General features: G+C 45.8%; 1 protein-coding gene across 1 annotated transcript in view; it reads right to left on the bottom strand.

Moving 5' to 3' along the window:
• Positions 1 to 25,324, bottom strand: part of SLC6A11 (solute carrier family 6 member 11) — a 129,412-nt gene that overhangs the window by 65,415 nt on the left and 38,673 nt on the right. The window contains exon 6 of the mRNA XM_059390333.1: positions 3,243 to 3,377. Coding sequence (XP_059246316.1) covers positions 3,243 to 3,377 — 135 coding nt within the window. The remainder of the gene's footprint in view (positions 1 to 3,242; positions 3,378 to 25,324) is intronic.

Genomic DNA, 25,324 nt, shown 5'->3' with positions numbered 1-25,324 from the left:
GGTCTGTGTGATTGACCACATGGCCAGAAAGTATCTGTGCACTTAATAAAATTTCCTCATTGGGATGCCTGGGTGGCTCAGTCAGTTAAGCATCTGCCTTCAGCTCAGGTCATGATCCCAGGGTCCTGGAATTGAGCACCACATCAGGCTTCCTGCTCTACAAGGAGCCTGTTTCTCCCTCTGCCTGCCACTCCCCCTGCTTGTGCATGCTCTCTCTCTGACAAATAAATTAATAAAATATTTATCAATCAATTAATCAATCTTCTTCATTAAAAACCCAGGTCCTGAGCAATCTCCTCTGGGCAGAAATACTGACCACATGCTGCTGCATTTTGATACTACAAGAAGGAAGATGTTCAGGGTGTCTCCTCCTGGCAGAATACCATGGGAAGCCTAAGCATGGATTCCTCCAGACTTCATCTGATGATGGAAATAGACAACATTCAAGGGTATAACTGCTGAGTCCTCTGAGCCCTTCTAGTCAATCACTCAACGTGTGTGGGGTCTTGGCACCCTTGACACAAGGGGTCATATGGTTTCTGTCTCATCTACTCCACATTGCCTCTGGGTTATGCCTTTGAGCAGCCACAAACAACATGGCTCCATTCCAATAAATCTTTATTTATGAAACAAGGGCAGAGGGCTGAATCTGGCCTGTAAGTCAGTTTGTCAACCCACGTTCACAGAAAATGCAGGATTCTCTGGATCTACTTTGAAACTGCTGACTGAATTCAATCTTTTCATGTCATTAGTGGGAACGCTGAGGCCCAGAAAGAGGAAGAAGTTGTCCAAGGTCACTCAGGATCAGCAGCAGAGCCAGAGGAAAACCAGGTCCAGACTGCTGGCCCAATGTGCTGGCCACAATTCCAAGAGGCCATTCCACAGAACAGCCTCGCAGGTAAGTGCTGGCCTGGGAGCCAAGGCCTAGGAGGACAGAGATGGCAGGAGACTGGAATGGTGTGGGCAGGCAGTCTGAATGGTGGACTATCAGGCTTCACTTCTGTTCTGTGTGTGGGTGTGAGTTTGTGGCGCACGTGTGCACATGTGTAGATAGGGCTCTATGGTTATAGGTGGTGGCTGGGTTTTCCCAAACTTTTCTGACCATCAGAATCTCCTCTACAGCTTTCTAATAATATAGATGTGCAGTTTCCATCCCATAACCCCTGAAATTGCACTTTTAACATGTTCCAAGGTGTTTCAATAATCATTGAGGATTGGAAACTCTGGGCGATGCTCAGAATCTCTTGCCTGACCTTGAGGACCAGGATAAGGAAGCCCATGAGTAGAGGAAAGAACAGGAAATCTGTCAAGAATTTGTGGATCTAACACAAATGCACAGACCAGTGATTCTGGAAATAGGTTTTCCAAAACCGATTCTCCAACTGAGCCTTTGCCATCATAGGTTGGCATTGGCAAGGCCAACAGTCAGGAGCTCATTTCCTTCTTCCTAGGGATTCTGCATGCAATTCAGGATGCTGCCTCAGATGCCCGATGGTGCCCTGAGCCTCGGGGGCCCCTCACAGCACAGCAAACTGAGATAGAAATGAGTACACATTGCCACTCCACCATGGACTTAATCAGTATAATGAGTACAGCTGAGCTACAGTAACTCACCCTCCATAAACCTTCCCATCCAATTTCTCCTAACAGGGGGTGGCTGGAAGCCACAGACTGCACACTTGGAATTTCTTGCAGGCTCATCTTCTATGAATACAGATTCTACATTCTAATGCATGATCCATCTATGTTTGTTTTAGTAGAAATATGGGTACCTCTATGTTCATCGTGGCATTATTTACAATAGCCAAATTGTGGAAGCAGTCCAAGTGTCCATGGAGAGACGAATGGATAAAGAAGTGGTGTAGAGACACAGTGGAATATTATTCAGCCATAAAAAAGAATGAAATCTTGCCATTTGTGACAATATGGATAAACCTGGGGTACTACACTAAATGAAGTAAGTCAGAGAAAGACAAATACTGCATTTCACTTATATGTGGAATCTAAAAAAAAAAAAAAAATGAACAAAACAAAACAGAACCAGACTCCTAGATAGAGAGAACAATGTGGTGACTGCTGGGGAGTGGGTAGTCAAAATAGGGGAAGGGAATTAAGAGGTACAACTTCCAGTTATAAAATAAATAAGTCACAGGGATACAAGGTACATTATATTGACTATAGTTAATAATATATAACAACTTTGTAGGGTGACAGACAGTAGCTAGATTTATCATGGTGATCACCTCATAATGTATAAAAATGGTGAATCCCTGTGTTATACACCCGAAAATAATGTAACATTATATGTAAAGTACACTTCAGTAAAAAAAAAAAAAAAAAATGGATGTCTCCACATCCATCAAATATCTTTGAGCACATTATCTGACATACACACTGGGATTACCTGGTGACCTTTAGAAGATCCTGATACCTAGGACCCACCCCCAGAAAGTTTAATTTAATTGGTCTGGGAATTGGGATTTTTTGAAAGTTTCCAGGAGCTTCTAACAAGTAATGAGGCTGAATACTCCTGGGCCTGCAAGATGTTTGGTTTCATCTCTCGTCTAATGTACCCCCAGGCACACCCCCACTACCCACTTAGGGAAGTTTAGGTATAAACAGTCACTATCCAATACACATATACAACATATACACATATACAACAGGAAGCCAATGCCTTCCTGGAGACAACTAACAGGGGAGCCAGTCTTCACCAATTGTCTTCTTTCTGTGAGCTACACCCATAAGAAAAATCAATCACCAACACAGACCCAGTTCCTCTGGCTGAGATGCATGGCTGCAGGGATCTGTGACCTTAGGTGGGAGCAAAACGTGTGTTTTATTGTCACTAACCTCTGAAATTCAGCACTTCTTCAATTATGAAGGCAGACAACAAATTACAGTATTGCTAGCAGTAGAAATTCCAGATACTTTCATATCACAGTACAGATACCGCCAAAGGTCTTTTATGATCATCACTACTTTGAAATCATGAAAACGAATGGACCTATTGCAGAATCTTGTTATTTGATATATTGATAAATGAGCACATACTTTATTACCACATCACAAATTCGTTTTTTGTTAATGTTAATGTATGTATTGAAAATTATTGCTGTGAGAAGGGGTCTACAGGATTTCACGTACTCAGCCAGCTGGTGAGCCCCTGGGTTAGTAGCAGAGGCCCACAGAAGGCTTCCCAGGTGTGATGGGCAACTGGGCATTGAGCAAGCAACTCTTACCTGTGGGTCGGAGAGCCGGGAGAGGTCGGGGTACAGGTAGAACTTGATGCCTTCGGAGGCCCCGGGCAACGTGACCCCTCGGATCAGGAGGATCAGAAGCATGACATATGGAAATGTTGCAGTGACATACACAACCTGCCCAGGGGAGGAGAGGAAAGAATCAAGAAGGGGTGGTCATGTCGGGGCGACATGGCAGGCTCCTAAATCCCGGCCTAAAGCAAAGGGCTTCCCAGTGAAGAGATATATGAACACCCCACATGGCTTCTTCTCCCATCTTATCTCTCACCATCTGGACCCTTCAAGGGCCAGTTCCTTCAGTGAGTATCTTCTGAGTGCTGAGAAAGATGCTTGAGATCAGTGCTTTTCCGTCATTTGTGGCCATACCCCACAGAAGGTAATACACAGGATATCAAAATTCAATGCACATCGAGCTGAAACAGGATGTTTCACAAAATACTCACTCTTCCATGTGTGATGCACTCAATATTTTCTATCATATCTGATTTCTTATTTTTAAAAAAGAGCTGGTCATGATGCTCTAAATGCAAGTCACAATTCACCAACGGGACATGATCCACATTTTTAAAAAACAATGCTCTTGAGTAAAATCGAGTTTTCACAGTCAAGGATAGGATAGAAAAGTGCATGAGATGAGTCAGGGAGGGCACTATTGGAGGCGAGAAAGACCCAGTGTGTGCCAGGGCTCATTTCCGCAGGGTGTGTCTGGAGGACCCAAGGAACCTGGGCAGCCCTTTCAGCCCAGACTTCTGAACAAGTAGCAAAATCCCCCCTTTTCTTTATACAAGAACTGTTTACAAGGAAACAGCCACACCTTCTCCACTCTGGGAGTTCCTGTCCTGGGGCACACCTTCACCTGAGGTCCTTGCAGGACTCGGTGTCCCCTCCAGCTCTCACTTTTTTCTTTGTCACTTTCTCCTCTGAAGTAACTTGATCATGTCCTCTCAGTGGGGCCTGCCTGTTCCATCTGTTTAGATCAGCAACTTGTCAACATGTGGGAGCCACGGACACTTCTGAGGATCCGAGGACAGCTACAGACTCTCTGTCCTTCCCCCAAAGGTGCACAGACACAGAAATATGTCCAGCTTTCGGACTGATTCAAAGACTCAGAGTGCCCCAGTCAAGGACCTGTGCTCTACGACCTATGGTCTTAATTCTTCTGGTGGAATCGTTTCTCAGCCCAGGGTTTCTTTTACGGCAGTCCAGTCCTTCACTCTGTGCGTTTATTCATTCACCCACTCCTCCCCTACTCACTCATTCACACACCCAGAACACTCCTACGTACCAAGCACTGAGTTAGATTCTGGAATACACAAATAAGAATGAGTCTTGAATGGAAGTTTCTGCTTCAAGAGGCTTCCCCACTAGGAGAACAGACAGACATGTAGGTAATGCATTATGTGATCAGGGGAGAAAGTAAAGGATGGAGGAGCACAGAGGAACTAATTACAGAGGCAGTCAGGAAGGGCTTCTCCAAGGAGGTGATCCAGGGATTGGCCCATAAAGGATTAGCAGAAGTTGAGGATGTGGGAAATGGGGACAGAGGAAAGAAGAGAATAAAATCCTATTAAATGCCAATCACTTCACATGTGACAATAGAAATAGCCACATTTATACAGCATTTCCTCTTGGATTTTTCCCTTGCATTATTTATTTTATTTTCATATAAATTAACATCGTAGAAAAACTGAAATAGAAACGCTAAATACAGAGGGCACCTGGGTGGTGCAGTCGGTTAAGCATCTGCTTTCTACTCAGGTCATGTTCCCAGGGTCCTGGGATCAAGCTCTGTGTCATGGCTGCCTGCTCAGCGGGGAGCCTGCTTCTCCCTCTCCCTCTGGCTGCTGCTCCTCCCCCTGCTGGTGCTCTCTCATTTGCTCTGTCAAATAAATAAGTTTCAAAAATCGTTTTTTTTTTTTTTTAAGATTTTATATATTTATTTGACATACAGAGATCACAAGTAGGCAGAGCAGCAGGCAGAGAGAGAGGGGGAAGCAGGCTCCCCGCTGAGCCGAGAACCCAATGCAGGGCTGGATCCCAGGACCCTGAGATCATGACCCGAGCTGAAGGCAGAGGCTTAGCCCACTAAGCCACTCAGGTGCCCCTAAAAATCTTTTTTTTTTTTTTAAAGAAACATTAAATACAGTATGACACACAGTATCCTTGTGTTAACTGCCCTATTATATTTCATTGAAGAATGCTCCACTATGTGCAGTGGAGGGACAGGAAGGGGACAGGAACACAATGAAACAATAACAAAAAAAAAACATTACTGTTGAGAAACAGTTAACCTGCTGCATCCTGTAAACTAAAAGGTAAGAGGCCATACTTTACATAAAAGCAAAGGTAAGTCATTGGGTTGGTGAGTGGCACAGCAGGAAACCCAGTCCTCAAAAACAAGAAATAAGAACCTGCAGAAGGGGGGGTGTCACTGGACGCTGCTTATGTCTGGAGGGCTGGATTGTTTCATCCACACATCGTCCTTAACCTACAAGGCCGGAACCAGCCTCAGCCTGCTCACAACCTGGCTGCAGCCATTTCAGTGTCCTGCTTCCAGACCAACCATCAGCTCCGCGGACATGCCACGTGATTGTTTCAAATAATCTCTTGCTGTAATATACCATGTGATCCAGAAAAGGTGAATGTGAGTTAGATATATAAGAACAAGAGCCCATGGCTGATATTAACAGTAAAAAATCAGAGGCCAGCAATCAACAGGGTTGATGGTTCCTGCCCATAGAGGTAAACTGTGCTGTGCTGTTTCCCTTAGTCTGGTGAGCATATTCTATCATGGATCCTCAGCATTTCATATAAATTATGGATTCTCTCCCTTCACAATGAACCCCCACGCTCCATCCAACCCAGCTTGTGTCTATGAAAAGTAAGGGGGGGGGGAACGCTAAAATCTATTGCTTTTAATTGCATACTTTCCACATTTGTCTCTGCGGTATGGCAGAAGATTAATTATCCAGAATGCCCAGGCTCTGAATAATGATATTTCTGTCTTAACTCCCCATGCTCATAAAATCTAAGGGAAAGAATGTTAACCATGTAAAACAGAAGAACAATTGAAAATTATAGGACTTTAACCTTACCGCGTGGGACCACATTGATGTGACTAAACTTGTTGATTATGCTCTCCCTGATCTGTTTGGATTTTTGTAAAGATTTTATTTATTTTTTTGTCAGAGAGAGCAAGTACAAGCAGGGAGAGCGGCAGGCAGAGGGAGAAGCACACTCCCCACTGAGCAGGGAGCCTGATGTGGCACTTGGTCCCAGGACCCTAAGATCGTGACCTGAGCTGAAGGAGACACAAACTGACTGAGCCACCCAGGCATCCCTCCGTCTGGTCTGTTTTGAATATACTGGGCCACCAGGGTGTCATTAAGGCGTCACTTATAACCTGGCCAAATGAGCTCTGACCATGCCCTCAGCAATACACATGGATACGGACTGTTCCTCAAGATCCAAACTGGCATGACTTATTAAATGGCTAATGTTTCTTCTGAAGTAATCCCATTGTTTAGAGCTCTAAATGCATGCTCTGCTTCTACATTACATTGAGGAGAACTACACTCCCTCCACTGAAATCCACACCTTCATTTTTACAGTTTTTAAAATAAAACCATAAGGGAAAGAAAATATTCAGATGAACTGTCCAAACACCACAGTGTAGACAATGACTTAGGCTGCCAAAATGAAACCACGGGCTGGCAGGCGTTAGCTAGAAAAAATCCCTTTGTGAGCTGAGGTTTGAGAGCTTTGAGTCAGGGAACAAAAGGTGGCTTAGGGGCATCATTATGTAATGGACACAAGTGGAGAATGGTATGAAAGTCGAAAATGCAATGCTGAGGACAGCCTGTATCTGACACTGGTCCCAGTTCTCCCAACAGCCCCTTTAACCCTCAACTATACTAGACACCTGGAAAATATCTTTGATTTTTCCTGAGAACAGCCATAGACTGTGCAAACAATACAGACCTTGTCATTAAGAAATTGCACATAAAAGGCATGCACGCTGCAACATCCCCCATGTGCTCATGCCTGTGCTCATGGCAGACATCACCAATTGATCACAATATTCTCTGAAGTTAAGCCTGGATGTAGCTAAGCCTCAAGACCCTCCATAGTATTCTGGGCAGCCTCCATAATCAACTGGGAAGAAATCCACTATCTGCTACTCTTGCTCTAGCCCATTTTTTCACTGATGCATTCACAGTGTCCTGCAGGCCCTTAGTCCCTGTCCCCAGAGTGGTAAGACCCAGATCTAGTGCTCAAAGAAAGAACTGCTGAATGTGCATACCTGAATGACAGTCCTGGGATCATGACACCCACTGGACTAATGTGAAACATGAAAAGGAGGCTAGAGAGATAGGCTGGAAGCTTCTTTATGGATAGTTTCAGCCTTCTGGCTCTGACAGTGGGGTTGAAGCTGGATTTCCAACACTAAGCAGGAATTGGAAAGGCTGAGTCCGCCAAGAAAGATGTCAAACTAGCCAACAGTGAGGAAATGGGCTGAGAATACTGTCTCCCAGGCTGTGCTCCAGGTGTTCAAACTGGAGCCTGCCTCCCTTCTTCCTCCAAATTCTTCCACATTCAATCAGGGGCAGCAAGTCTGGAAAACTTGATCTCCAACTATATTCTGACATGATGCCCCCTCTTCAGCCCCATCACTGGGAACTTGTGTCATCTTTCTCCTCCATCCGGGGACAGCCCCATGCTATCCACGCTGCAGCCTGGGTTTCAAAACTGAGTCCAGCATGTGTTTTCCTGATCTCCCCAGGCTCACATTCAAGGTTGTGGGATACAGTGCAAAGGGTTGGGGTCTGAGTCAGATGACCTGTGTTTAACCTTGACTCTGCCCCGACTTGCTGTGTGACTTGATTAGCTTCCATCCTTCCCCCAACCACTCTGTCCTCTGCTATGCCAGCTTCCTTACCCTCAGGGAGTGTGCCAGCCTCCCTGAGGGTAAGTCCTCCTTATCTTTTCATGTCCCCCTTTATCTGTAACACCCAGTCCTAGGTATTCATCCTGAGTATATCTTAAATCCCACAAGGCTAGGACTCCTTCAAGTCAGGGACCCTGCCTTCTAGGTGCAATATCATTGTCCTACCTGCTTTATATGTCAGGCAGCTGAGGCCCAGAGGAGTGGAGGAAGCACAGTATCCCCCTACCCTTACCCACAGAAGATACGTTCCAAGACCCCTATAGGATTCCTGAAACCACGGGTAATACAGAATGTTATATATGTTTTTTTCCTGTATGTCCATACCTATAACAAAGTTTAATTTATAAATTAGGCAAAGTAAAGTGAAAAACAATAACCGAACATAAACTAGAATAATTATAACAATGTACTACAATAAAAGTTACATGAATGTGGTCTCTCTCTTCCAAATATCCCACTGTACTATACTCATCCTTGAGTGAGGCTGGCATGATAAAATGCACATGTGATGAGAAGTGAGAGGAATGGCGCAGGCACTGTGACACAGAGTTAGGCTACTACCAGTCTTCTGACATCAGAAGGATGATCATTGCTTCCAGTGAGGAACTGAAATGGGAAAAAGTGAAACCATGAATCGGGGGACAGATACTGTACCTCAGTCTCACCTCAGAACCCAGGATCCTCTAAGCCTGGAAGCCATGCCATCTGCCCACCATTGTTGAGGGGTTAAAGTACCACGTCCTTCCTCAACTCCCTTCTCCACCCACGTCCCCATCACTCTGGCACCCTCTGAGCACCTCCAGCAGCTCTCCATCAGCCTTGTTACTGCCTTGTAAGCTTCAGATTTCTAAATCATAACCTCTTTGAGGTAAGGGAGCTTTGTCTTTTACTTTCTCTGCTGTATCCACAGTGCCCAGGACAGTATAAGGCACATAAAATATGCTCAATAGATATTTGGTAGAAGGATAAACAAATCAGCAGGCTGAGATCCTGGATCCTGAGGTTAGGCTGCAGGGCCTCAGAACACCACTGTGTGCTCTGTTGAAGGAGCAGGAGGCTGGCTGAGGACAAAGCAAAGGCTGGCGCCTTGCACCACCCCCCTTCACCCGCTCCCCTCCATATGTGTAGCATTGCTCAGGCACCCCTGACTGCCATAAAACGATAAATAGTTAACTTGCAGAGATCACAGTCCTGCAAGGTAGGAGTCTCCCTTGGTTTGCAAGTGTCCTTGAGATTTACAACAAAGAAGTTACCTTATCAATAGCCCAATTTCCAGGGACACAGAACTCAGTTCCTCAAGCCCTAATGTCACCCTCCCCTCCATGAAAACGGAAGGAGGCGGAGGTAGAAGGAAAAGTAAATAAAGTTAAATTTCTTCTAAACCTAAATCTCATTAACAAGGATGCTTGATAGCAGGAATGTAAGATTCCACCAGGAGACTCCCAATTGTCTTTACTTGATAGTAACCAGGCCTTCAATATCCTGATAGTGCTTTTTTCCGCATGCGTGGGCTAACCGGCCAGTTCTGCTTCTGTAAGATTGCTTTGTCTGCTTTCGCGCGGGGTCCCCTGACCCAATTCACTGACGCCAAGTATGCCTGTTCAAACTGTCAATCAATCAGCTCAGCTCCACCCGAAACTTGTTTGTACCTGTCTATAAAAACCCTGCACCAACCCAGCTCTGGACCTCTCGGTGTTATCGGCAACGAGCCCCGCAGAGGTCCAGGTTCGAACCTGCAATAAACGACCCTTGCTGATTGGCTTTGACTCACGTCTCTGGTGGTCTTTTAAGGTGGGGGTAATACTCTATTGGCATTTCACTGTCCTATTAAATGCTAGGTCCATAAAATGGGATTCAGAAAATTGAATCTGATTTTTTAAAAAAGATGTATTTATTTATTTGAGAGAGAGCACACACATGCAGAGGGACATGGAGAGAGAGCAAGAGAGGAGGGTTTCTAAATAAGGAAGTAAGAGATTTGGCTTCAAAAGACAGATCAGTCCAGATACAGGGGGCAAGAAAGTTCAGATATAAGGTAATCTCCTGCTAAATTCATCACTTTCAAGAGGCCTGCCGCTACAGGATTCTCTGGATGAGCCAAGCAGGCCTCAGGAATTATGGTAAATTATGCAGTGTTTGGGGACAGACACAATAAGTCACTGAGAAGGTACGATAAAGGCTGGCTGCTTCCTGGCTGCTTCCGGCTGCTGCCAGAGATGGCTCCGACCCAGAGAGGTGGGTGTGGAAGAAGGAGGGTCTAATCTGTCAGACCTCTGAGGCCCCTGTGAAATGAGGTTCCTGCCCCAAGCAAATGCCTTGGTTGAGGAAGAGGTTTTTTTTTACTATTGTTTAACTTCCTTTCAGCAGGTCAAGTCCTCCTGAATATAAAGGTTAGCACAATTGGTGGTAATTATACTGTATCCTGCTTAATTGACTCTAATTGCTCATTTGCATTCCAATACTGGAATTGTGGGGCATTTCCCCCTACTTCCAGGACACAGCTATTTATTTCATAGCAGGGAGATTGTCTGATCATTGGGAACATGACAAAGGTTGCAGAAAGGCTGCCCCTCCCTAAGTTTTCCAGGATAATGGGGTAAATTGGAAAATTGAGCCTTGTTCAAAAGGCTTTGGGAAAGCAGGGTGGTGTGGGGGCAAAGACACAGAACCACAGGGTCAGAAGATCCAAATAATAAGTGGCTAGGGCAAGTTCCATACCCTCTCTGGGCTGGCATTTTACCATCTACAAGAGGCAGGGGTGAACTAATCCAAGCTTCAATCACTCTTGTACCATTTTCCCAATTCTTTTTTTTTTTTGCCATATGCATGCATGTATTCCTTTGGGCTGTTTACTTAATATTTTCTAGAATTCAATATTCTCTCTTATGTTCAATAAATATATTAATGGAAAAACTGAATTACCACCATAAACAGAAAACCATGATCTCTAACCACAAATATAGAAGGTAAGTGCAAAAATAAATACAATGAGAATAATATATGATTAAATTAGAGCCAAAGGCTCTGAGTCTGACCTGTGTTTTCCATTTGTTCAAAAGCAAGAGTGGCAAGTATCAGGGAGGTGCTAAAAGATAAAACAGCTTACTATACCTTTTGCCTTAAGCACATGAAAAAGGACTATTATCTCATTACATAATTGAATATTCTTTGATACAGTTTCACGTGTCACTAAAATCATCCTGTGGACTTCCAATAGAAAGAACATCTCCCAAACCTGTGGAAAGGATCAGATGGATGATTGCTAGGGTCTTTCCCAGCAAACAAGTGTTTTCTGGAACAGTTAGCTCATAGTTAACCACAATCCTTGCAAAGGATCAGGATTCCTTAGAGCTATCCAAGGTCCTGACACTAATTTAGGCTGAACCTTCTGAGAGCAAGCTACCCCAGGGCCTTGCAAGAGGCTGTGTTAACTGTGCACCACTGGGTGCCAGAGATGTGTCATACGGTGCCACTATCTGATATCCATGCCATTTGAACAGGTTATATCCCCATTTTGCAGACAAAGACAAACAAAAACTCTTGAAGATTAAAGAAAGAAGTGGCTTGCACCAGGTCACAGAACTATGAGATCAGAAGTCAGCTCTCTCCAACACACGTGCCATGCTCCACGCCGCAAACCTGACCAGACACATCTTCCTGTTTTCAACTCCCGTTTCTTCTTCTGTTTGTCCTTCACTTCAAAGATCCAAACAAACAAATGTCTGGCTTGCTTTACTTTTTTGGCAGTAACTCATCGTAGCCCACTACCCTGGCGTGGGAAATACTGTATTTGTCCAGTCGTCCCCGACTTCTCCTCTGGCTGGGCTTGCCTCTGTGTGTAGGGTACATATGCCCATTACATATGGCTGTAAAGTACGTAATAAACATCAACCCTTAGAGAATCAGTGTTTTGAATATCAACATAATTTCCAAGAGAAAACTACCTGAATTCTGAGGTAGAAACACCAGAGCAGGCACCAAATAGCCTGGTATGACCTCCCATAAGATGTTACTGATATCTGGGAACAAGGTGCTAAGAGAATGTGAAGCCAAAGAAGGGATGTCACCATGGGCATAACTGGCCTCTTCACCCTTTTTTAGAGTAATTATTCTTCAGACCATTCTAACAGAAATAGGAAATGAAGAAAACACATTCTGTTTCAAGCAATCAAATTTTAAATCAGTGAGAGGCGTCATGTTTTCACAAGAAAATAGTGAAAATATTCACTATTATAGGAGATAATGGTATTTCAGCAATGCAGAAATATTTCCATGAGAAGCTGAAGTTACAGTTTTTATGCAACAATAAATGGTTTATCGTTATCTATAAAAGTTAGCCTAGGTGTGGAGCCTAAAATAATATACCAAAACACTGGCCAGCCTTGGAATCCATGCTTCAGGGCATATTTGGGATTGAGGAGGAGGAGAGGGACAGGATTAGGACTGGAGGCAGCACCCAGGGTGGGAGGATCTGGCTCTTGTCCCTATTCTACCACAGTGCCAGAGACCATGAGCCTCATTTCAAGATTCACTTTCCCCTTTACTGTGGTAACAAAACTCCTACTTTTGACTGGATCCATGGCTGTCTAGAATAAAGACAACATTTCCCAAATTCCCTTGCAGCTAGGCTATGTGACTACATCATGGCCAATCAGATACACATGAAGGTGTCGTGTACAACTTCCAGATTGTGTCCCTAAAGGGAAGGGCTGTATTCTATCTTTCCCTTCTTGCCCTTCCCACAGGCTGGAATGAAGACCAACTAGTGAGCAATCTTCAACCACAGAAATGAGGGCAACACCCAACACCCAGAGCAATGGAACAGAAACAGTCTGGGTCCCTGACAGCAGGCCAGTCATACCTGGGCTGTTACGGGAGAGAGAAATAAACTGTCTTGTTTCCACTACTGTTCTTTGAGGTCTCCACTGTAAAAAGTCAAACATGGAACTGAAATATCTAACCACAGATTGCCTCTGTGATCTTGGATGGGTCCCATTACTGCTCTAAGTCTGTATCATTTTTCTTAAATGAAGGTACTTGCCCAAATGATCCACACTATTCCTTCCTGCTCAGAATGAAGAGAAGATTCCAAAGATGACCTAGGACTCTGAAGGTGAACTCTTCAGAGCGAACATCCTTCCACACCTGGAATCAACCAGGAATGCAACATATAGTCAGCAAGTCTTCAGAAAGACCCAGTTAGTAACATTAAAAGAGCGGTCAGAACAGACCTGTCAAAGAGATCACCATTTCTGATAAGCCACTGTTTCAACCTTCTCTGCCACAGTTTAGAATGAACTTGACAGGGTGAGTAGCCAGATTCGGTGTGAATCCCGTCATCAAGTACAAAGGTGCATACATGAGTCAGAAGGTCTCTGAGGTCTTCCTGAGCCTCCATCCTCTTCATGTGTGAAATGAGGATAATGCCTACTTCAAAAGTTGATGTGAGAATTTGAGGTCACCATGCAAAGCACCCAACACACAGACGCTGCTCAGTAACTGGAAGGACTGTGATTGTCTTTGCTGGCCATCACTGGTTCAGTAAGCACTGGCCCTCCAGCTCAGTGGCTGAGTAGCCTTAGCCAGCAGAGAACAACATAAATGGGGGGATGCAGGTGATTCAAGAATATAAACAGAGAGTCTGGAGTCAGCCCTGTCTCAGCTGTAAGGGGAGACTAGAGAGTGGCTCCTGAAAATCCTTATGGGGTTCTCTCACTATCAATGGGAATGAATAGCAATGTGATGGCAACAGAAGGCTGGTATAAAGAGGTAGTAAATCCGGGTGAATAGGACCAGAGATAAGAAAAACATCAGGACTTGGGGCGCCTGGGTGGCTCAGTGGGTTAAAGCCTCTGCCTTTAGCTCAGGTCATGGTCTCAGGGTCCTGGGATCGAGCCCCGCATCAGACTCTCTGTTCAGCAGGGAGCCTGCTTCCTCCTCTCTCTCTCTCTCTCTCTCTCTCTCTGCCTGCCTCTCTGCCTACTTGTGATCTCTGTCAAATAAATAAATAAAATCTTTAAAAAAAAAAAAAAGAAAGAAAGAAAGAAAAAGGCAGAATTCATGGTGCACTGTGATGGGTCAGTCGTTAAACATCTGCCTTCCGCTCTAGTCATGATCCCAGGGTTCTGGGATCAAGCCCTGCATCAGGCTCCCTGCTCATAGGGAAGCCTACTTCTCCCCTCACACTCTCCCTGCTGTGTTCCCTCTCTCACTGTCTCTGTCAAATAAATAATTTTTTAAAAATCTTTAAAAAGAAAAGAAAAGAAAAAGTCAGGATTCAGGCTCAGATCTGTAGTAGGACTCCAAAGCCAGCATTCAAACACTACACGGACCCAAAGGAAATTCAAGTGTCCCTGTAATCCAACCAGCTTCATCTTACACATATCCCTGCGTTCCCCAAACCAACCCTGTACTTGCATGCATGTAAGCCTTTGGTTTTGTTATTCCCTTCATGTCCAAGGTCCTTTTTCCCTTTTCTAATTAACAAAATCTTGCCAACCTTCAAGACTAGTCAATTATTATGTCTTCCATGAATCAGCCTTAGGCTACAGGATGAAATGCTTCTCCTATAGCCTACAGCACACTGGGCAATCCAGCATACAGATAGGGGCATCAGTCTTGACCACAGAATAACCAAGTTCAAATCCAGCCTCCAGCACTTTCTATGTACATGATCAACTTTTGGCAAGTTATCGTCTTTCTAGGTCTTGATATTTCCTTCTATAAAATGGGGATAATAATATAGCCAATTAACTCAATCCCTTTGAACTGTGGATTTTTAAATCTATGGAATATGGATAACAGCTCCTACCTCTTATGGTGAGGGGTGAGAATTAAATGAGCCAATGTTTACACAGCACCAGACATGGAGACTTGACCCATCAGCCTGTAGCAAGCTGCCTCCCATACTTCTTTCACTTAGCTTTTATTTCATTCTACCTTCTCATACACCGGCCTCTCTTCTAGAGTAGGATCTACTGAAGGGCAAGGGCTTATTCATCTTGGCCCATCCTGAATGCTGCTCACAAAGACCTACAAAGACTGTAAATAGTTGATGAATAAACACATTCTGACCTCAATAACCCAGCACGAACACAACGGAACAAAAAACAGGGTATAATCCCATGCGGCCACAATGGGCCTTAAGTGTAAACAGTTTTCATTACAAGCCTCCCCATCTGAGGATAAAGAAATTTCTAATTCAATTCACCAGCCATTCATTTAGCCCACTGAGGGCCGGGGCCTGTGCTGGTTTTGGAAGGCATGCTGATGAATGAATCAGGCCTCTGCCTGCAAGGACGTAAGAGCCGGCCACAGACACAGACAGCCATAATGGTAGACCAGTCAGTGGCAGCAGTGGGAGCTCAGGGACAGAGTGATCAGGGAACAGGCAGCTCAGGTGCCAATGATGTGTCTAGAGAGCTCCTCATGGGCCTGCGCTTTGAAGGGGGACAAATTGTCCCTATTGCTCCAAAGAGTCCTGCTCTAGAATGTGCTGTGGAAATGCATTCCTCAAAGCAAGAAGGGCCAGGACACGGAGCATGTGGGGTGCTTCAGCCTGGGACCAGCACTTCCAGGGAAAGAGATAAGCTTTGCATGGGAGCAGAGGTGGAGGCCCAGAGGTGAGAAGATACTTAAACAGCAACCATGCTCATTAAGACAGCCGAGCCCAATTCAAATCCCTGTCCACAGTATATCTAAAAATCACTGGATGGGGGATTCTAGTGTTTAAGCCTATTTCATGGTGAATTAACTAGAAAGGCAATGCTATTGATTTTTACATAGCTCCACCATGAAGACCACAAAAATGAGAACAAATCCCCAAACAAGCTCAAGTAACATAAATATTCCAGGCAGTGCCCAGCCAAGCCTACACCAGCATTAGGAGCTATTATTCACTGCCTGGAAAACACACTTGGTACCTTGGCTAATAATGATTTAAACCCTATCCATCTCTCTTAGACTAGAAAGCTGGCATCGCCATGGAGATCAAAAGCACCATTAAGGCACACCATTAAATCCCAGGCAGGGCTTTACCAGTGTAGGGAGGCTGTCAGCTAAGAAGTACCACCCCACATCCTCTTACGCTAGTCTTCAACATGCTTGCTCATGGCAACGGAGGAGCGGAGGGGAGAGAGCCGACATGCAGGGACTGTGTCTGCAGCCAGACAGCATGCTGTCTGGATCCCGCAATCACCGCCTGCTCTCTGAGACCGACTGCCTCCCTTCCAGCCCACAGGCCAATCACGCATTCTCCTGGGTCTTCTTCAGGAGTCTTGAGCAACAGGGGTCCCTCCTAGACCACTGTGCTGCCTGCAACACACTCCTTCTAAAATAGCTTCATGTCTTGAAAGAAGAATCTACACTTGCCTCTATCGATGGAGACCCACATGCTGCCTCCCACCTCTTCAGTCAGCAGCCACCCCGGAGAACACCGGGCACACCTATGAAGTCAAATGCAGTAATTTCTTAGGACTTGTCCAATTTTGCAGCTTTAACTTTCCCTCATTAGATGATGCCTCTGGTGGTCTGCTTCTTTTCCTCATGATTGTTTTAGTCTCTTTCACAGGCTCATCTCTTCACTCATTCTTTCCAGCAATTAATTAACCGATCAGCCAACTCTGATGTGCCTCGTCCTGTGCCAGACACTGTAGGAGGCAGAGGATGCCAACAAAGATCAGGGGTAAGCCCCACCCTCTGTTTCACGAGAAGCTGCTTCCCCAAATCTGGCCTCACCGCACCTCTATTCACTCTCTACCCACTCTCCTGCCTTTTCTTACCTACTCCTACAGTTTTAGGAGTCACCAATGTCCTGATGGCCTATCAGTCTCCCTCACCAGCCCAGATGAATCTCAAGTTGAAGACTGGGGCGTTCAACTATCTATGTGTATATCCAATTGGATTTCCTACCTCTAGTTGCATATGCTCAAAACCAACCCCATGACTTTCTCCCCCAAATAGGTCTCTCCTATATGTACCTTTTTTGGATAACAGCATCATGCTTACTCTGTCCCCCACTCTTCATGAATAGAGAAATTCACAGCTGGACTCCACTGTCCCACAGCCCCCTCACTGCACCTGGTCTCATGGCATGTGGCCAGCTAGAGTGGGCTCTTCCTCCACCCTCCCCAAAGGCCTCACCACCCTGCCTTTTCTCTACTTTCCAGAGAACTCTGTTTCCTTTTCATGTTCCTCTGCCTTTCAGCCTCCCCAAACCCCTTATCTTGACCCCTCCATCCTTCTCTTACATTCTCACCCTGGGTAGCCCACCTGTTCCTGGGGATTCAATTCCATCCATTCCGAGATGCATGCCTTTAGCACTGTTCACCTTATTATCTCTGAAATTAGGATGCCCCCTACCCCTGCTCTAGGTGGCAGCTGCAACATAGTTGCTGCTCCCAAGTATAAGGGACCTGGGTTAGAGCTGTTCCTATTACCATCACTTTAGTTGAGTGGCTTTGTTGGTTAAAATATTTTAAATTAAATTAACTTAAATCAATTGCTGCTTGATGTTTAAACTGTCTTTTTAAAAGATTATACCATGTTTCTGCAGAAAGGCACAGAAAAGGGGGGTGAAAGTTGATAATGAAAAACAAATATAAATCACTAGAAAAATAATCACAATCTCATATTTTCCTGCAAAGAGAAAACCAAATACAGTTGACTCTTGAACAACACAGATTTGAACTGCTCAGGTCCACTTATACGTGGATTTTTAAAAATATAAATAAGGGTAGGGCTATATATATACTTTTCTCTTGTGATTTTCTTCATTGTTTTCTCTAGTTATTTTATATAAGAATACAGTATATAATACATGTAACATACAAAATATGTGTAAGTCAACTGCTTATTTTATCAATAAGGCTTCTGGTCAACTGCAAGCTATTAGCAGTTAAGTGTTTTTGGGGGGGGTCAAAAGTTATACATAGATTTTTGACGGTGCAGAGGGTTAGCACCCTATGATGCCCAAGAGCCAACTGCATTTTAGGGATCTAAGAAAATGCCTCCCAGGGGCACCTGGGTGGCTCAGCGGGTTAAAGCCTCTGCCTTCGGCTCAGGTCATGATCCCAGGGTCCTGGGATCGAGCCCCGCATCGGGCTCTCTGCTCAGCAGGAAGCCTGCTTCCTCCTCTCTCTCTGCCTGCCTCTCTGCCTACTTGTGATCTCTCGCTCTCTCTGTGTCAAATAAATAAATAAATAATCTTAAAAAAAAAAAAAAAAGAAAAGAAAATGCCTCCCAGTAGATGAAGCTGTATTACATTGTTACTGCGGTACATGCAGACTGATAGCTAGTAAGCCTCACGCCTACAGACAGGAGAATCTGCCAAAGAAACTTCAGAGCAGTAGGTGTGTATGCAAGTCTTCTGTGGTTACTTCACGTGCCACCTAGGAAGTTCAGGAGAGGCAGAGCAGACGAACTGGAAGTATTTCTGCTTCTGGCAAATGTCCTTCTTCAGTGGTAGTATTATGAACTGGCATATAAAATAGTGGTGTAACTTAGATCAGATGAGATTTGGAATATCAGAAGTTTCTCAACATTTCGGGGACAAAAGCTCCTTCAAAAATTAGAAGATAGCTATGAACCCTCATCCTAAAAGAGTGTGTCCCATAATTTTTTGCAATTCCAAAAGGTTTGGTGGCCCCCTGAAGCTTCAGTGGATCCCAGGTAAAGAAGCCCTGAGATACATGCTGACCCCTCACTGCACACCCCTCTCTCCTGGGATTTCGACCTCCCTGTCCATGGTGCAGACAACCTCTACTTGTAGTGCCACCGGCGTTACAGACATGACAGTGATCTCCCTCAGCTCCAGCTATGCCTCGTCCTCCTGCCATGTCCCCCATCTCAGCCATCAGTGGCACCGGGCACCATGCACTTGAACCAGGAAACTGAGTTTCCTTATAGATGTCTCTGTCCCCTTCCCCCTCTACATTCAGTCCCAGGGTGCGGGGGCTGATGCTCACTCTTGTTCTCAAACCCGTCCTCTTCTCTCCACCGCAAGGCTGCCATCATGTCCTGCTGAACCACCACGGTGGGATCCAGCCTCAGCTCCCATCTACCCATTCTCCACACCACAGTCAAAGGGGCCTTTTTATAAGAAACCCTGGTCATATCTCTGCATTTAGCCTTTCAGTTTCTCACCACTACTTTCATCTTCTGACAAGGCTCGCCTACAAACCCCTCCTGAGCTGGTCCCTGCCTGTCAATCCAGCCTGCTGCTCTCCGTTCCCTGTCAAGGAATAGACGCTCTGGCCATGGTGAACTTCTTTCTATTACATTCCTGAGAGATGTTCCCTCTCTCTCATGTGTTACACGTGGACTGCGTCTTAGACATTTGCTTCTGTGTCTCCAAGAATTACCAGTGTCTGTAATCTAGTAGGTGTTTAATAAATGCATGCTGAATTCATCTTAAAACATACGGTTCCATATAACACTAATGTAGTATTAAATGCCATGGTGAGGCAGACAAATGAAGTGGGTTCCAGTTCCAGCTCTGTGATCATGAGCAGGGGACAGCACCTGTCTAACTCTCAAAGTGCACACCCAACAGCGGGAATGAAAATACCTACTCAACAGATTGTTGTAAAGATTAAACAACATAATGTGAGTTGGTGGATGTCACAACAACAGTACTGGTATCTAAGGGGTAACCTGGAGACTTATGGGCCATTTGAGGACATACATCATAAAGATTAAGATACAGCATTTAATAACCAAAGGGTAAGAAAGCTGGCAATCCTGCAATGCATGGGACAGTCCCCACATAACAAGAAATGCTCTGTTTCTCATGATTTCCAAATGCACCACTGGACATTCATGTGTGGGTGTATGGGGGGGTGTTTATAATTATTAAGCCTAGAAACTAACTGCTCTACAAATAACTTCAAAGTATATTTTACTTCATTTTAAAATAAACTGAATTTTACAGGGGCACCTGGGTGGCACAGTTAGTTAACAATATAACTCTTGATTTCAGCTCAGGTCACGATCTCAGGGTCCTTGGACTGAGCCCCACATCAGACTCCACACTCAGCAGAGAGTCTGCTTGAGGATTCTCTCTCTCTCCCCCGCCTCTGGAAACTGAATTTTCCAGAAACACAATCCCCATGTAAATTGAGGGTAGACTGTACTCTTTCCTTATCGAGTGTTAATATTATTCATGTTGCAGAAAATCCTATCACTAACGACAAGGCCACAGATGGAGCTCCAGTGGTGGTCAGTGCAACCCCCTTCCATCAGTCCACATCTGTAGCTGTTGCATTCATGCTGATTCCCTAATGTAGCTCTTATTTCAAGATGTCAATGACAGAAGAAAACATATTGGTAACATCCTACGGCAACTTGGCTCTCTTGCCTTCTATCCAAATGAATTCATGCCAGGTTGTTGCCAGCACCAGACGACACTATCGCCTTTGTGGTGTGCCTGAGCATTTACGTGCTGAAACACATGTTGTTTTATGCATTGCTTCCTTTTTGCTTTTCCTTTAAAATATAGCTGGGCTATTATATCAGCTTTCTTGAACTTATCTGTGTAGGTAGATTATGAATTGCATTTCAGGGTGGTAAAGGCAGTACTGCACATATTCTTCATACCCAAAGATTGCAGAGTCTGTGAGAGGCTGAAGCAGCACAGGTTGGGGATGGGTTGTAAAGGTCTCAGACGCAGCCTGGAGTGAGCCTTTGCCTCCTGGTGTTGATAACACTATTGGCAAGATATTGGGTTGATCCTGACTGTGACACATAGACTTGTGATTCAGGATAAAGATTACATTTGCTTTCTGCTTCAGTGTTCTCACTGGTGGGCTCTAGTTCATTACACTTAGGGGGTTGTCAGACGGGAAGGAAGAAAGCAGATGCCACTACAAAGCACACAGTATGAGGCCTGTAGGTGTCCCCTCCACTTTCCCAAAATATACCCCTGCTCAAGGACCCTCTATGGATCTCCACTGCCCATGTGACCCCAGTCTGGCACTTGTGCTCCCTTCCCTTGAAATCTGGCCTTCCCTATGGCCTCCCAATTTCCACAGCCACCCTTGACTCTCCTTATCCTTACCCCTGCTCCATGGAAGGCCCAGCTCAGCCCTCTACCTGCCTATCCTTCAAAGTGAAGCTCACGTCCTACCTCTTCCAAAAGGCCTTTCCAGACCACTCTGGACCACAGGAGCTTCCTTATCCAAGCTCTGTACCAGCAGGACAGTACCATTATTGGAACAGCTAATCTATACTACAAAATTGTGTTAATTATCTTCGAGTCAGGGAATCCAGTCTTCCTTCTCCACTAGACCGAGAACTATTTTAAGATAGAGAATAGGTTTATAAAAATCACAAGCAATTAAATAAAAACAACAGCAATTTGGGTGTGTCCCGTGTGACAATATTTGCATGCCTCACCTCAGTTAAGCCGTATAGTGACCCACTGACATGAGTCCTCCTATTGTCCCCAGTGACGGTCGAGGAAAGCTCAGAGGCAAAGAAAGGGCCATGCCCAGACCTGCAGGGCAGAGCTTCAGTTCAAACTCAGGACCACTCAGCTCTGTTCTCTCCTGCCCACCTACCTCCATGTCACCCACCAATGGTGCCAAGCACATGGTTAGTGCTTGGGCTGACGAATATTCGCCTAGGTCAGGAAGGGAGCCAACACTTATTCAGAGCTCCACATACACTAGTGAAAAGAACACTGTGGTTCTCAGATCCCCTTTTCAGACCTGCTTTCAAATCCTGACTCCTCCAACAGCTGCGTGGCCCTGTGCACCTGTGGGCCCCAGTGTCTTCAATTATAAAGTGGATTTGCTAACACTCACCTGACAGTCCGTTGTGAAGGTTAACTTAAATAATGAATGTAGAATGCCCACCCCAATGTCTGGTGCACAGTAAACAGTAAATCATTTACTCAGCTTAGGGCAAAGACCCGAGCTTTGAACCTGGGTCAATCTGACTCCATAGCTTCTGGGACACCATCTCCCAGCATCCCCTCTCTAGACCTGTGAGATCACCCTCCCTTTGCTGCTGGACCTTAGACAAAGGTCTCACACCTACTGCTGCACACTTGGGCTCACACACAATTCCTAGGGACACTGCCACATTTTTCACTCCTCTCCCCCAAGACAGGTCTTCTTTCTGCTGTTTTCCTAGCCACTGGGAGGGGGGTTGCAGGAAACAGGGCTTGGTTGTATGACTGTCAGGAAATACTTTGGAACTTTCACCCCAATCAATCAAACAGATCCTAGCACATGACAGGCATTGCATACTTGTCAGCTGACTGGATCAACTAATAAGCGAACTCTCCTAGCACCTACCAAGTGGCTTACCCTAGGGATAAAGAAATGCACAAGAGCCCCTGACAAGCAATGGATGTCACTCACCAAAGGAGGAGGAGGGAAGAAGAAGGGACAGAGTAAAAGACAGAAGGAAAATGGAAGAGAGGAGGAAGGGGAAAAGGATGTAAGCCAGCTTTTTGGCTTTTATGCAGTTCCTTTTTCCTGGACTCCCCTTTCTCCTCTGCCTTGGGGTAATTAATAACCACCCAGCTTGGATGCCACTGCTTCCCCAGGACCATCCCCAGCACAGGGATGTTTCATAACTGCCTGTTTACTTGCCTGCCGACACTCCAGCCTCTTAACTTGTTTAGGGTTGATATCTGTAGTCCCAGGTACAGGGCATGCTTAATAAATATTTGTCTCTCAAACTAAGAAGTCTCCCTGAGCCCAAAAGCCTGGCAGGCATGAGGCAATGACAGGCAAACTTGGGGCCGCTGTGTGCTGCTGCCATCAAGAGCCAGCGGAGGAGTTAAGAGACGGCCAAGTAGGATGAGTGTGGAGGGGGTCTGGAAGGCTTCCTGGAGGAAAAAGAGGCATCAGGGAGGGGCAGAAAAACAGTGGATGAGGAAGCAGGAGCTGGAAGAAGGCATGGTGCTGCCCATTACCTAGCCAATGCCCATTACTGCCAGGGACACAGGGAGGACTGGTCGTGCATAGAGTGGCATAGAGACAGGGAAGCACGTGTGAGGGAAGACTTGTTTGGAGCGAAGGAAACTTAAATCTCCTCCATCCAATGCTAGCACTTCCCAAATGCCAAGGAGGGATTCGAGATGGACCGTCAGCAATGGCCAGAAGGTCAGGGCAGAGGGAAGTGAACCAGATGTGACGGGGGAGTTGGTAGGGGGTACCTGCCTTGCTGGGGGAGGCAGGTAGTGGACAGAGGTTTTCTGGATGGATGAGACCAGTGATTTGGGCAGAGATTTCACCCCCTTTTTAAAAAAAAATTTTTTTAATTAAAATTTTTTTTTTTTTTTTAGGTTTCACCCCTTTTAACCTTCCCTTCAAAATGACCTTCCAGAAGGAAGGAAAACCATATGAATAAAGTATTTCCTTTAGCATTTTCTTTTTTTTTTTTTTTTGTTTTTAAGATTTTATTTATTTATTTGACAGAGAGAAATCACAAGTAGATGGAGAGGCAGGCAGAGAGAGAGGGAAGCAGGCGCTCCGCTGAGCAGAGAGCCCGATGCGGGACTCGATCCCAGGACTCTGAGATCATGACCTGAGCCGAAGGCAGCGGCTTAACCCACTGAGCCACCCAGGTGCCCTCCTTTAGCATTTTCAACGATGGAGGAAAACTGTGAAGTATCCTAAGAGCCCAGTGGTCACAGAGTAGCTTATTAAGTAATGGGATATTTACTCAGTGGAATTTAGAAATCATACTATGGCAAAATGAGGGAACATACTTTGGGAAGGACTGTTAAATGAAAATGTAAAATATTAAATTACATCCTCTTATGATTAAACAGGGTATAAGCTATGGTTACACGTATATAAGCATCAAAAGGCAGCATGTGGGGAGAGACCATTTTTTGCTTTGAAATAGCCGCTGCTACAATACCGGCTGGGTGACTTTCACCCAGCTCACATCACCTCTCAGTGCTCCCCCGGAAACCCCTTTGGGCCTATGCGCATCACCCTTCCCTCACCACCCCTGCCCAGAACCTCCTAGACCTGATCCCAGGTCCTCCTCCTGTCTCCAGCAGGCTCTGACTGCCGCCCCCCACCCCCGCCTCAATTGTTATCTCATGAGTGACACCTGCACAGCCACTGACCTGTCACTGCATGTGTCACCCTAACTTTGGCAGAAGGGGAAACTGAGGCCCTGCAAGAGGAAGTGTGTGAATAGCCAGAGAAGGCAATGGTGGCCTGCACTCTGTCACATAGTCTGCAAGGTAGGGTGCGACTCTTGACTCCAAAAGGTGGCTTATTCTATCTACTCCTCTTCATTGTCGTCTTCCTCTCCTCTGCCAGATTCTTGAAGGCAGGACACACAGCACACAGCTCTTTGTGAGTGCCTAGCATAGTGCTGATATTCAAGAGGCACAAAACGAGTAGCCACTCGCTTCTGGTTTTGTTCTCCAAAAGCACTGTGCTTTGTCTCACACAGAGAGCAAAGCCACTTCGACTCTTCTACGCCTGCCATCAGGGAGGGTGGGTTCCCGTTTCCCAGGGAGGCCACACACGTGGGCCGCTCCACCGAGTGCTGGGGACCGGAGGCGTTCCGCTCCCCACGGGTTAAGAGTGCCCGTCGCCCCTGCCTAGGTCCCCCTTGCAGTGCTCCAACGGGTTTTCTCAGGAGGCGGCCAGCCCCTGCAGAACCCCTCCCATCCAGCAACCACTCAGACTTTGGGGGGCCTTTGTGCTTTAATAAAGACGGTATTACTGAGTCCCAAAGCTTCCCTCCTTTCCAAGTCTCCTCGCTGCCAGGGTTCCCGCTAAAGGTGAAGCGCTGTCAGTCAAGGCCAAAGAAAGGCTTGAATCAAGACGCTAAACTCTTTTGACTTAATGTGACAATCTGTGGCTCTTCCCAAACCACAGTTGTGGGAGAAGCACTCCCCACTGGGCACCAAAACCTCTCCGCAGTGGCCTGGGGTGTCCTCGGGCTCTGGGGGCCCGAGGGCAGGGCTCGCCCCACGCCGGCCGCCGGCTCTCTGCATGCTTCTCATGAGTGTTCTAGTTTCCGCTCTGAATGCGGACATCAGCCGGGCCGCTGGGACAGCCCTGCCACCAACGCCGGCCCCACTCACTTCGGGCGGCAACAAAGGCCACTTGAAGGCCGAGAGACAGCGCTGCCCAGT

The sequence above is a fragment of the Mustela nigripes genome, chromosome 2 (assembly GCF_022355385.1).
Source record: "Mustela nigripes isolate SB6536 chromosome 2, MUSNIG.SB6536, whole genome shotgun sequence".
NCBI classification, from domain to species: domain Eukaryota; kingdom Metazoa; phylum Chordata; class Mammalia; order Carnivora; family Mustelidae; genus Mustela; species Mustela nigripes.
The sequence above is the reverse complement of the archived record's forward strand: the minus strand, read 5'-3'. Positions and strand labels throughout refer to the sequence as shown.